This window comes from Bufo bufo, chromosome 8 (genome assembly GCF_905171765.1).
Source record: "Bufo bufo chromosome 8, aBufBuf1.1, whole genome shotgun sequence".
NCBI classification, from domain to species: Eukaryota; Metazoa; Chordata; class Amphibia; order Anura; family Bufonidae; genus Bufo; species Bufo bufo.
The window spans coordinates 183,993,754-184,008,648 of NC_053396.1; the positions used below are offsets into that span (position 1 = coordinate 183,993,754).

The 14,895-nt window shown below is 41.8% G+C and overlaps 1 protein-coding gene across 1 annotated transcript in view; it reads right to left on the reverse strand.

The window, feature by feature from the left end:
* The window catches only part of LOC120977816 (cytochrome P450 2F2-like), a 61,294-nt gene that overhangs the window by 43,217 nt on the left and 3,182 nt on the right, over positions 1–14,895 (reverse strand). The window contains exons 3-5 of the mRNA XM_040405941.1: positions 9,357–9,506; positions 409–569; positions 152–328 (exon numbers count right to left, since the gene is read on the reverse strand). Of these exons, the coding sequence (XP_040261875.1) occupies positions 152–328; positions 409–569; positions 9,357–9,506 (488 nt within the window). The remainder of the gene's footprint in view (positions 1–151; positions 329–408; positions 570–9,356; positions 9,507–14,895) is intronic.

The following is a 14,895-nucleotide window of genomic DNA, read 5'->3' on the forward strand; positions in this document are numbered from 1 at the left end:
ATTTGTCGCAAAAAGACAGTCAACATCAGACTCGTCCAAAAATTACTTTAATTTTTACCCTCATAATAAATTGTCCTCTCCAATTGGCACAAAAAATCTGAAGCATTTTCAATAGTAAATCTGCTTCGGGTCTAGTTAATAAGACACTTACTTGCTCAACCTTTATTAGAAAACAGTCAATGAAGTCACGTAGATTGTTTGGGTCAAGCGTTTCTTTATTCATTCGAAGTCTTTTGGCTACAAAAGCCCCAAGTTTCAGATAGTTTTTATAAATTTGTCTATGTGGACCTGGAATATGCTTCATGATTTTTGGAAAAACAAAGAGAAGCTGCAGAAAGAAAAAAAAATAGAGGTTTTATTGGGCTCACTCTAAACTATTTTGGATGAAAATTCTAAATTTCATCTAACCTGCCCCCAAGTGGAGCTCATTAAGTGCCAGCTGTTGTTGATGAGATAAAGCAAGGTCAAAAATTCTTCATCTCTGTAGTCAAACCTCTCCCCAAAGACCAAAGAACAAATTATATTCGAGCCAGCCGAGCTGAAGCCAAAAGTTGGGTCCACAGGCTTCCCTGTTAAGAGATCAAAACTGATGAATACATAAAAAATATACTGTAGGTCTTAACATTCTGTTCTGATTTATCTTGCAAATTTTACTTATGGAAAGGTGCAATTTTATGTGAGTTCCATAAATTATCTTTAGAAAATAAATTTATTAATTTTGAATAGTAAAACAATATGTATTAAAGGGGTGTTTCCAACACTAGAAATGGGAATTGGGGACATTGACCTTACCACATGGTACCAAGCGGGGATTAGAAATGTTGCACAATTGGTGGAGGGTAATTCAAAGAAATCCTTTGAATCAATCTGAGCAGCCTTCTGGATTCCACACAGGGAATTCTACAATTACTTGACAATACAACACTTTCTAAACCCACTTCTCCTCTCCCCTCCCAGACTCAACTCAAACATACTCAGATTGTTCCAGGCCTCTTTGCTCTTTACTAAAACTACCAAATACATATATGACATCCTGGGTGACAAAAAACACTTATTAAAACTCCTCCTCTTCTAGCATGGGAAGCTGACTTACAGTTTGGGTCAAAGCTCTGGCCTACCTAGCTACCACATTCAAATGTACATCACATTATGAAGCAGGTGTAAATACACTCCTCCGCTGGTATTTCACTCCACATAGATTGAGTAGAATTTACCCAGGTGTGTCTGTATGCTGTTGGAGAAAATGAGGACAAACAGGAACACTACTGCATACTCTGTGGAGTTGTCCTAAACTAAAGACATACTGGCAGGAGATATTTGTATTGATATCTGAAATATGTGCTGATGAAATATTGCCATCCCCAGCCCTGGCATTATTATTTCTACATCCACCAATGTGCACCCTCAATAAGAACACTTATCGGCCATATAGCCCTTAGTGCCAAACTAGTGATCACTCTCCACTGGAAGGAGACAGACCCTCTAAAAGTAGATGAAGTGTATCAAACTCTGAACACAACATGTCGCTACGAGAAGATGTTATCAGATACTAGGAGAATGGTGGAAAGCACATGGGAGCTATAGACGAAACATCCCAGATATACACCTTGACTCTCATAAATAGATACTCACAAACAGACCGAACATTAACCCTTTCAGGATCGGGCAATTTTTCACCTTTCTGCCCGGGCCATTTTTAGCAAATCTGACATGTCATTTTATGTGATAATAACTTTAAAACGCTTTTACTTATCCAAGCCATTCTGATATTGTTTTCTCGTCACATATTGTACTTCATGACGGTGGTAAAATTGAGTAAAAAAAATTCATTTTTATTTATAAAAAAAATACCAAATTTACCAAAAATTAGCAAATTTTCAAATTTCAATTTCTCTACTTTTATAATAGATAATAGATAGTAATAATTCCAAAAATAGTTATTAATTTACATTCACCATATGTCTACTTTATGTTTGGATAATTTTGAAAATCGCGTTTTTGGCACGTTAGAAGGCTTAGAAGTTTAGAAGCAAATCTTAAAATGTTTAAGAACATTTACAAACCCCAGTTTTTCCAGGACCAGTTCAGATATGAAGTCACTTTCTGGGGCTTACATATTAGAAACCACCATAAATCACCCCATTTTAGAAACAACACCCCTCAAGCTTTTCAAAACAGATTTTACAAACTTTGTTAACCCTTTAGGTGCCCCATGAGAATTCAATGAAAATGGAAATTAAATTTCAAAATGTCCCTTTTTTTTTGCAGATTTTAAATTGTAGTCAATTTTTTTCTGCAACATATCAAGGGTTAACAGCAAAAAAAAAAACTCAAAATCTATTACCCTGAATCTGGAGTTTACAGAAACACCCCATGTGTGCTCAAAAAATTCTGTATGGGCGCACAGCATGCTTCAGAGTGCAAGGAGCACCAAATGGCTTTTGGAAAGCCGATTTAGCTGGAATGGTAATTGGGAGCTATGTCGCATATGAAGACACCTGAAGGTGGCTCTACAGTGGAAACCCCCAAAAAGTGACCGCATTCCGGAAACTACACCCCTCAAGGAATATTTCAAGGTGTATAGTGAGCACTTTGACCCATCAGGCGTTTCACAGAATTAGGAAACGATTGGCTGTTAAAATGAAAAATTACAATTATTTCCAGAAAAAGTTGCTTTACACCCACATTTTTCACATTCATAAAGGGCAACAGGACAAAAGGCACCCCACATTTTGTTCCCCATTTTCCCCCGAATACGCCAACACCCAATGTGTGCTCAAAAATGATGTATGGGTGCAGGGTTCAAAAGGGAAGTAGATCAATAGGACTTTTGGAGGACAGATTTTGCAGGATTGGCTTTTGGGAGCTATGTCGCATATGAAGACACCCTTAGGTATCCCTAGAGTGGAAACCCCCAAAAAGTGACCCCATTCTGGAAACTACAACCCTCACGGAATATTTAAAGATGTGTAGTGAGAACTTTGTCCTCAACAGTGATTCATGGCATTGGCTGTGAAAATGAAAAATTACTATTTTTGTTCCAGAAAAATGAACTTTAGGCCCATATTTTTTACTTTCAAAAGGGGGAATTGGGGAAAGTATACCCCGTAATTTATTGCCCATTTTCTACTGATTAAATCAATACCCCATATATGCTTGTATACTGCTATATGGGCGTACCACAGGGGTCAGAAGGAAAGGAGCACCAAATGGCTTCTGGAAGGCAGATTTCACCGTAATAAATGACAGGCCCCATCTTGCAATTGAACACACCCTGAGGTACCCCTAAAATGGAAACCTCCCACTACACCCCTCAAGGAATATTTCAAGGTGTGTAGTGAGCACTTTGACCCATCGGGCATTTCACAGAATTAGGAAACGCTTGGCTGTGAAAATGAAAAATTTTATTTTTTTCCAGAAAAAGTTGCATATTTTCACTTTCACAAGGGTTAACAGGACAAAATGCACCCCATATTTTGTACCCCATTTCCCCCTGAATGCGCCAACACCCATATGTGCTCAAAAAAATGATGTATGGGCGCATGGCAGGGCTCTAGAGTCAAACAGATAAATATGGATTTTGCTGAACTGAATTGGCAGACATGTATTTTAGGTGCCATGTCGCATTAAATAATTCCTGAGGTCCCCAGAAAAGAGCACCCCCGTACGAACATTTTAAATGGTGGAAAGGGTACTTTTCCGTAAACAGGTTTCTCACAGAAGACAGAAATACTCGTGAAAGAATTTCAAAGCACACATTTGTAAAGATGAAAAATTACTATCAGACCCCAATTTTTCACTTTCACAACGGGTTAAAAGAGAAAGTGCACCCCAGTGTATGTTCCCCATATTCTCCCCTTTTTGCAAACACCCCATATGTGCTTGTAGCCTGCTGTACACTAAATCACAGATATAAAGTGGAAATATTACAGGGAGCATAAAGGATTAAATATAATTAATATTGTTAGGCAAGCAAAATCAGTTTCTGTGAAGCTTGTGCAGTCAATTTGGATTCCAGAGTTTCCCACAAACTCTGGAATTTGGGGCTGATAATCGTCAGGGGGTAGGGTCCATAAGGGTTCACTCTTGAGGGCTGCCTCCTCTGATACCCTGGGGCACCTTCTAGAGAGTCCCTCATCAGCAAATGATGATGAGGATGATGATGGGGTAGAGGAGTAGAGGAAAGTGGCACCCTCCTCCCTCACTGGCAGACTCAGTATCGGAGGCAAGCATGGCGTATGCCTCTTCAGCTGAGTATACACTATACACGTTGGGATGGATGGGCCATTTTTATTTTATTGGGGTGTGATGTGTGAAACGTGAAAATCTTTATTTATTGTGGGGTGTGTATGTAGTGTGTTCACACGTGAAGGGGCTTGTAATAAATTTGAAATTAAATTTAGAAGAAAAGTTGCAAAAAAAAAAAGTATTTTCTGGGGGAAAAAAAAGGATTTTCTGGAAAAAAAAAATATTTTCTAGGGGGGAAAAATAGTATTTTCTGAAAAAAATTTATTTTCTGCACAAAAAAATGCACCCCAAATTTTGTACCCCATTTCCCACTGAATACGCCAACACCCATATGTGCTCAAAAAATGATGTATGGGCACATGGCGGGGCTCTAGAGTCAAACAGCTAAATATGGATTTTGCTGAACTGAATTGGCAGACATGTATTTTAGGTGCCATGTTGCATTAAATAATTCCTGAGGTCCCCAGAAAAGAGCACCCCCGTACGAACATTTTAAATGGTGGAAAGGGTACTTTTCAGTAAACAGGTTTCTCACAGAAGACAGAAATTCTCGTGAAAGAATTTCAAAGCACACATTTGTAAAGATGAAAAATTTTCACTTTCACAACGGGTTAAAAGAGAAAGTGCACCCCAGTGTATGTTCCCCATATTCTACCCTTTTTGCAAACACCCCATATCTGCTTGTAGCCTGCTGTAGACTAAATCAGAGATATAAAGTGGAAATATTACAGGGAGCATAAAGGATTAAATTAAATGAATACTCCATGGATGTGTGGTAGATTATGAAACAATCCTGCATGCAGGGCAGGTTTTGTCAGGGCAAGTTTCACAGTGGTAAATGGTGTCTTTCCTTATCCTCCTTTTGGAACACAGCCTGCATCTTTTTTGGGTCCTTCCCTACCTAGGGGTCTAGCATATGGCGAAGTAGGGTTCTGGGAAATAAATTGCTGCGCATATAAATTTGTTTAGGTCACCATCAAATTTATAAAATCTTCTGAGAAAAAGATTTTTAAAAAATCAATTTCTGTGAAGCCTGTGCAGTCAATTTGGATTCCAGAGTTTCCCACAAACTCTGGAATTTGGGGCTGATAATCGTCAGGGGGTGGGGTCCATAAGGGTTCACTCTTGAGGGCTGCCTCCTCTGCTACCCTGGGGCACCTTCTAGAGGGTCCCTCATCAGCGAATGATGATGAGGATGATGATGGGGGTAGAGGAGTAGAGGAAAGTGGCATCCTCCTCCCTCACTGGCAGACTCAAAAATGTATTTTCTGGAGGGAAAAAAAGTATTTTCTGGTTAAAAAATAGTCTTTTCTGGGGAAAAAAAATAGTATTTTCTGAAGAAAAAAAAATTCTGCACAAAAAAAAGTCTTTGCTGCACAAAAAAAGTATTTTCTTTTTTGCGTTCCGTATGGTGCGTATACAGCACCATTTATTTCAATGGTTCCGCAAAAAAAACTGAATGTACTCCGTATGCATTCCGTTTCCGTATTTCTGTTTTTCCGTTCCTTTGAAAGATAGAACATGTCCTATAATTGCCCGCAAATCACGTTCCGTGGCTCCATTCAAGTCATTGGGTCCACAAAAAAAAGGAAAATGCATCCGTATGTCTTCCGTATCCGTTCCGTTTTTTGCGAAACCATCTATTGAAAATGCTATGCATAGCCCAATTTTTTCTATGCAATTACTGTATACTGTATATGCCATATGGAAAAACGGAACAGAAACAGAAACACAACGGAAACAAAAAACAGAACAAAGGATCTGTGAAAAACGGACCGCAAAACACTGAAAAAGCCATACGGTCGTGTGAAAGAGGCCTAACTGAAATTTATATATATATATTTGTGCTCGGATCCGCTCATGTAAGAACTCACCCTACCTAACTCTACCTAATAGCAGCAGGATAATGCCGGAACTGCTGTAGAAGGGCAGCCTAAAGGAGGCAACCCTAATATGAAGTACCATAAAAAGGGGTGGGTTTGGGAGGGCTGAAAACGCTGTTGAGCCGTCCTCTGGCTGTGCGCTCGCTGGTATAAGTAGGCAGTTTGCCCCGCCTCACCTCCCACAAATACGGCAATCATATTGCCTAACACATATCTAACTTACTATCACTAACTGTAGCTCTTTTTTCACCCCCCCAAAAAATGTAAAAAAAAAACAATAAGCTAAAAAATATGCAGATGCTACGGAGCACATTACTGATCGGTGCTCTGCAACATGCACGCACACAGATCTTGTGTGCAAAAACTGTAGTATAAAAATTCACTACAGTGAAAACTGGCTAAAAATTTTACATATTTACATATATAGATAGAAATGTAGAACTCTATATATATTTATATAAAGCCCTAACTACTTTTTTCTTCTTTTTTAACAAAAAAAAAATTAAAATTTGTGAAAAAATCCGCACAAATAATTTGCAGGTGCTGATCAGGTAGGTAAGCACTGAACAGCACTTGGCGGTCACAGCTAGCAAGCAGAAAAAGTGGTGCAGAGCTGCAAAATGGTAAAAAAGGGCGGGAAGGGACAGGGACAGGGACAGAGGGTGGTTTAGAGATCTGGAACAGCTTCAAATGAAAAAAAGATCTTTGCAGCTATTACAGATGTTATTCTCTTCTTCTTTCTTCTTTTCAGCAGGAAAGGGTTTAAATCGCTGTGGTGTGCACCACAAGTCACAGCAAGCCAACAAGCAGCACAGAATGGCTGCATGCAACAAAGTTCTGCCTCTTCCTTTGCAGCTATAGCGCTGCCATTGGCTCAGAGGTGACTGGTGTTGACTTGTTCAGCACCTGCCACCTCCCCCTGACCTCCTCCCGACCCTCCCCGATGCCTCTGACAGCTTCCTGCGCTGCGATGTGCCGGTCTCATTGACCGGCCAATCGCAGCGCTTGGAGCTGCAGGGTGGCGGTGCAGCACCATGCTGCCCTTACACCGCATAGCTGCCTGCCGTTAAGAGCCCCGCGGACCTTGCGTTGTACATGTATGGTGCAGGGCATTAAGTCACGTCCGGGCCTTAAGGGTTAACCATTGAAATAGGTACTGCGAGAGATATAGTTATTGTTATTTCATTTCTTTTCTTTTTTCTGTTCATTCTGTTACTTGATCTATCTTAAGTGATGTCTTCTCCTTACTATGCAAGGTACGATCTTTGGCAGCATCCATGCGGATGTCATGGTACCTTTGTCTTTAGAAATGTGATTAACGTTACAGCTATTGTTTGCTATCCTTGGCAAGATGCAAGGGAGCGATTTTTTTTTGTGCAAAATCAAAATACTCAGTGCGACTTAAACTTGTGGCTGCGCCCGCAGACATTGTGTTCATCTTTTGGTTGATGTAAAAAAAAAAAGAAAAAAAAGATTGAAATATAAAGGGGTGTTTCCATCTTATGTTAGGTCATGCCACTAGGATATGCTATACCATTATAACTATTGGGACTCTATATTGGCTCTTTTCAACATATTCACCTGATGCTGCTCCTTCATTCTGAGCATCATGGGGCTCCCAGAAGTTGACAAGTGATGACTTGAAGCTATTCAGTCATGTTGTAGACATACTTACATTTAAGGGATTATGCATTCCTATGGATATCACACACCCAGAATCCCTACAATAAATGGAATTAGCAACCCCTTTTCTCCATTATTGACTCAGTGACACACACATATCTCTGCAGCTCAAACCTATTCACTACTGTAAGTGCCACTATTCCTTTGTTTTGGTAATCAGAATGGGTCCTGGGACCAATCCCACATTGATAATAGTCTCTTTGTGCTCTCAGCCTAGCTGTTAAGGAGTTGATCAACTATCCTATTTAGCTGGGCTCTGGTTCCACCTCTTTGCCTGAGCTTTGAAGTTGTCTAGTCTCTAGTAACCAGTGAAGGTAATCTCTTGTCTGAATACCCATAAACAGTAGCTTGCCTGTCGATTGTGCTCCTTGCCGCCTGCCCCAACCCTGGAGCTGTGACCTGGACTATGCACATTCTCTGCCTGACCTGACCCTGGAATTGCTATTTGGAATATGCAAGTATAGCCTGCCCTAATTTTGGACTGTGTTCAGATTATGCTTTTTGCCTGAATTCTTGGTGCTTTGGCCACAGTGGCCAACTGCACCAAGACTATTCCAGGAGGTAGCAGCCTGGTTGGTTCCCTATGGCAAATTCCAGATCCCTGTACAAGGGTTAAATGCATACCAAGGATCTTCAAGGACAACGCCTTTAGGTATAGCCCAAAGTAAAACAGGTTAGTTGGCACAGTGGGTCCACACCGATGGCTGTTACAATGGGTTGATTTCAATGGAGACCATCAAAGTTGGAAATCAACATTGGTCATGGAAACCTTCAAGTGCTATCACCCAGATGTTTCTATAAAGTTCACCTTTCATTTCTATGAGGTATATTTCCACTGGACTCGGGGGTCGAGTGGAGGGGTGGACCATAGGCGCAAAAACGCAACCAGAGTTTTTTTACAAATCAATAGTTTTTTTTATTGTTATCGTGACAACGCGTTTCGGGGTTCTGAGGACCCCTTTTTTTCCCCCCGAGTCCAGTGAAAATATACCTCATTAATTGACCCAGACGGGCGGCTTGGGCCCCGCCAAAGGTGAACGCGGACACAATCGGCAGCACCAACCAGCGAGACGTAATCACTCTTATTCACCTCCATTTCAGTTGCACCAAACAATAGGTGCAACAACAACAGGTGAGCAGTACCACTCTTTCTGTTTTTGGAGGCTCGTTTTTTAACTTATTTACCCTATGAGCACCTTTTTCTTCCCGTGGCCACATTTTACTTTCATTTCTAAACAGAGAACATGATCACTTTTCTATTGATGGTGGCATCAGGACAAGCCCATTCTGAGGACTGCCATGGTCCCCAAAATTAGCACATCCTTCGGTAGTACGCGTGCCAGAATTAAATTTACGGCAGCTCAGAACAGTTGGCCTCCGCCCACTACCCAACCTCGCCACCCACTTTCTCAGAAAGTGGTGAGGGCTGTTACAAGCGGCCTTAAAAAATTTGCACACGTGCACTTTTCTGGTGCAGGGAGATGATAAATCTCCCCCATTGAATAACTCCTTTAGCTAAGCCTCTATTACACATTTGAGTACCTTCACTCTTTTTGAACTCAGCAATCAAATACTGGGCCTCTTCTTTTACTCTCTCCTCCAGACTTCTCTTTCCCATGCCAAAATTCTTTAAAGTCGAAATAGCAAAACGTCGAAGTTGCCTCCATCTTTCTCCAGTCCCGTAAACAATACCTAAACAGAGAGAGTTGGATATGCTAAGGTAGTAAAGGCAAAATTGATTTATTTTCCATACCTTCTATAGCGCCAACACATTCTGCAGAAGTGTAAGGGATTGTCATCATTCACAACGGTCTCAGACGTGCACACTAGGGGCAGTTTCATATGGAACAAACTTACCTGTCAATAAGTTTTTGGAGTGTAGGAAGGAGGAATACACAGCTGGAGCGATTTCTTAGGGAGCCAACTTTTCTATCAATATGTTTTCGGAGTGTAAGAGAAAGCCCCATAAAATACGTACTTTGCAAAGATGCTGCTCTTGGTCATTTATGCACTAACAGGGGTTGTCCCTTGAAAAATATTCTACAGTTTTCAAACCAGCACGTGGATCTGAATACTTTTGTATTCACATGTATTAAAAAGTTATTATGAAAGTTATTATTTAAAAAAAAAAAACTGACATTTAACATACAACTCCAGCTGCCTGTGATTTTGCTTTTGTAATGAGAGGTACACTTTAAAGAGGCTCTGTCACCAACCCTATTAAACCAGACTTACTGATTAAAACTATAGCTTTCTTTTGTCTGCCAAAACAGCCTTTTTATTTATATGCAAATGAGCATGTTTGAGCACCAGGAGATGGGGCTGTATCTTTTGAGCATTACTTTGTAACACCCCTGTGCTCTGCTCACATCCCCTCCTAATGAATGACACGGCTAGACATCAGCATACTCTGGGCAGAGTTGAGTCCTGGCATCTACATATCATATACTCTATAGCTTCACCACCCTGAGATCTGCTCAGAAAGCTAATCTACACATTACTGCTTTATTTACCAGCACAATATATGATTGTAAAGACACCAGTAATGTGTACTATAGGTAATGCTATAGTATAATGCTATAGATTTACATAATCAATAAACAATAAAAGGCCTCATTATATTGAGTAGGGTGGTGTTTTTTTTGTGCTCAGAAACCTAAAACCTATTACTGGTTTATTCACAGTCACAATATATGATTATAAAGAAACCAGTAACATTTATTAGCTTCTTAAACCTAAAAACATACCGTAATTCTCTATATGATATGGATATAGGGACACATTTATTTACAGCCGCGTTTTAGACGCCGGTCTTAATAAGCCCTTTCGCTGACATTGGATTGCCAAAGGTATGAAGAGGCGCCGGCCTCTACATAACTTTGGCGTATCCACTGCAGATTCTAAACGTAATACAGCTTCCTTTCTGTCTTACACTTGGACCATTGTCTACACCTAAACCAGGTGTAGAAAATGATGAATGAGACGGACCTGTCGGCCTGTCCACTTCCCCGCCCACGCCACACCCACTTTTTAGACCTGGCATGAGTGGGGAAGAAGTTGCAATATCTGCCGCAACATGGCGTGCAACAGAGTCTGTGCAGATATACGCCCAAAAAGTTGTAAATGACTCCCATAGACTTTTATTATGGGTTAAATGTGGAAGAAAAAAACCTAGAAGTTTTTCCAAGGATTCAAACCTGAGATCTCTACATGCAAAATCAAGCACTTAACACTAAGCTATCGGGTTACCATATGGTAAAGACAGTTTTTTCTATGTTTAGAACCTAACACACATTAATCGCTCTGTGTATATTGATGCGTTTTCTACTCTCCAAACGTGTTTCGAAACCTACAGGGTTTCTTCTTCAGTGGTCAAAAGTATAATGAGGGACGAGGGACAACGTTATTCTTTATATAAAGATACCATGATCTTTTAAAACCTGAACCGGACTGTATCGGGCCGGTATTACCTGGACTGGACTATGAATTATCTGTTGTTCTATATGCATTATTTAGACACTGCGATTTATATATACAAACTGAAAAGAATGGCGTGGCATTAACCAAGCAGGAAATGCTCAAACCCACATGCAGTTGTGCATATATATAGAAGAGCAAATCCTGCACTTGTGGCCCGTTGCTAATGACGATCCCCAGCAAAAATGCATACAGTGGAGGATGCCCTCAGCGAACCACAAGTACCACAATAGACATCCTACACAAGATAGCAATTATGTGGATGTGGTAATCAATATAGCAATATAACAAAATAATAGCAAAGACAGGTGCACTCTGCGGTCTTACTAAACCCTCAAACTGATGTTAAAATTTAGAGATTAGCCAACATATCCTATGGTGTAGGACATGTCTGAGCCCGAGCACCACGCCAAGGTTTCTCAAGTAGCTCGGGAACCTAACACTCACCTACCTGCGCTGTATGGGCACTACCAGGAGCCAGTGGCCATAGAGGAAGTCACATGGCCGGCTGGAACGCAGGGAGAGACGGCCCGGGTCACGCGACTACCCAACGCGATCGGGCGCCATGCAATGACGCCACAGACCACATGACAGGATCACGTAATCGGACCAAACCGACCCAAGGAAACCAACGCCGCACTCCGGTAGCACCCCCCAAAAGTGCATGCGTGCCAAAGTGGGGACGGTTTAACGTCTAGTCAGGGGGCGGGCTGTGTCTGTAGCAACCCAGATGCCACCGGCTTGTGAGCCGGGCATCAAGGGTGGCAATTGGAGCCTGTAATGTAACAATGCCCCTGGTAACATATTTTTAAATGATCATAGTACAGACCTATGAATGGCTGGCTAGAAAAACACCAGCCTCAATCAGGAACCTAATTAGCTAGAATACAATATGAGGACCAGAGAGACAAAGAAAACCCAGAACAAAGCATATATTAAACAAAAAGGGATATCAAATGTAGCAGCTGAAGTTAAAGGGGATATAAAATGTAGCAGCTGAAGTTAAGTTGTTCATTCATGCCTAATGGGGCCATAGTTTTCAAGTAATAAATCCAACGAAGCTCACGTTGGAGAATGGCGCGGTCCCAATCCCCTCCACGCCGTGGAGGGAAGACACTATCTATGCCCATTACTGTTATACAGGCTTTCCCATTGTGATGGCTATGAATGTGATTGGCCACAGGTGTATCTTTGGCCTTAGAGATGTCACGTAAGTGTTCGCCGACCCTTCTGCGGAGCTCACGGATAGTTTTACCCACATACCGCCTGCCGCATTCGCATGTCAGAAGATATATCACCCCACAGGTACGACAATTAATAAAATGGTGAATAGAGTATTCCTTGCCGGTAACAGTACTGTGAAACGTTTTCCCAGTACGTAAATGACTGCAAGCAATACAGCCACTACACCTATAGCAGCCCTTGACATTAGATTTTAACCATGCAGAATCAGTAGAAATAGGCGGAATAAATTAACTGGATACTAACCTGTCGCGGAGATTACGCCCGCGGTGGTCCCCTAGGGGATTAGTACATTTTGTCACTATACGTTATAGTCTATTCCATTGATAGTCTAATATCAATGGAATAGATATATATATTATAGCAGCACACAACAATATAATATGTAAGCGCCTATAACAACACACTAATACGGTACTAACTACACTAGACACAATCCCACTTACAATACTCACCCCCCAAATCTAACTATACCTAGCACTTACATGTAAACAGCCCACCCAACCTGGCTCTAATCTGTCCCTAAGGGAGCAACACGGGGTTAATACAGACTCAGCTGCTGCTGAGGTATGCAGGGCAGCTGTGAAGGGGTATAAAGGAGTACCAGGGGTAGAAGATGGGGTGATATATACCAGGGGAGGTATAAGGGTTGAAACCAGGGAAGCAGGGGATATAGGGGAATGAGGGATATACAATGTAGGGGGAATGCAGGGGAATTATGGGTATAGGGGGAGTAAGGGTTAATGCTGGGAATGCAGGGGAATAAGGGTACGTTGGTGGTGTAGGGGCGAGTAAGGGTTAATGCAGGGGAATAAGGGTTCATTGGTGGTATAGGGGGGAGTAAGGGTTGCGTTGGTGGTATAGGGGGAATAGATAAGGGTTAATTTGTTGGTGGTATAGGGAGGGTTAATGCAAGGGAATATGGATGCGTTGGTGTTATAGGGGGGAATAGATATACTCAGCTGGTATGCTCGTTGTCCTGGGGGTGCTCGTTTTCCTAGGGGATGATCCTCACCGGCTGGGGGCTGGTCCAGAAGTGCCTCAGCGTAGCGCCGCCGGACTATTTAAGTTCGGCACTCGCTCCCGAGGCAGCCGTTCCTGTGGCAAGAACACGTGGGCCGGCGCGGTGATATGACGGCACCGCGCCAGCCCGCGCATCCCAGAGCGCTACAGGCGGAGGGTTCCTTTGATCCTCCGCCTGTAGCGCATCTGCATACCCCGCGGCGCGATAATTATTGCGCCGGAGGTATGCAGATAACAGAGGGAGGGAAGTTTGTTTCCCTCTCTCTGTTATGTTAACTATCCCCAGCAGCTGGAGATAGCTAACCCCAAAAGGCATCGGATCTCTTTTGATCCTATGCCTTTTGAGGTCCCCAGAGGCTGGACATAATTGTCCAGCCATCTGGTGACCTTCTCATCTCCTGCAGGGATGCAGAAGGAGGGGGGGGGGGGGGGGGCACCCGAACAGGGGGCATCTTTATCTGTATACAATATGTGTATAGATGCTTGGGGCACATCCATACACATATATATATACAAATCTTCTGGTGGGAGGCATACATACATATATATTCATGGATGTTTGGGGCACATCCATAAATATATATATACATATATATATATATATATATATATATATATATATATATAGATAGATATAACCAATAAGCCCACCCATATAATATACCATATACATAGAGATGCATGCTGCCAAGGGGGCATACATACATCTCCATGTATACACACAAGTCCCACCTGGACGGGCCCATAGAAAAGGGCCAATATATATGTATATATGTCAGGGCATATATACATATATATTTAAATATAACACTTCCCTCAACACCAGGTAATACCGGCCCGATACAGTCCGGTTCAGGTTTTAAAAGATCATGGTATCTTTATATAAAGAATAACTTTGTCCCTCGTCCCTCATTATACTTTTGACCACTGAAGAAGAAACCCTGTAGGTTTCGAAACACGTTTGGAGAGTAGAAAACGCATCAATATACACAGAGCGCAAGAAATTGAATTAAGATTCGATTCATGAAGTTACAGAGCACAGCCAGCGTCCCAAAGCCTTCAACCCGCATGCGCTAGGAAATAGGTGCCGGCAGCAGCGCGCGCACGGAGCGTGGGAACAAGCGGGCTGAGAAGCAGATAGACACATATGAGAAAAATCACGTATGTACTAACTGCTACTAGACATATTAACCAACATATCGGGATTCTGGTAAGCAGACAACATCGTATTTCACCCGATCTGAACGCATGATAGTTATGCTATCTAAGAAACTGAGCTACTAAGTAGCAACCATAAGACTACATAATTACAACTGCATGATATACAGTACAGACCAAA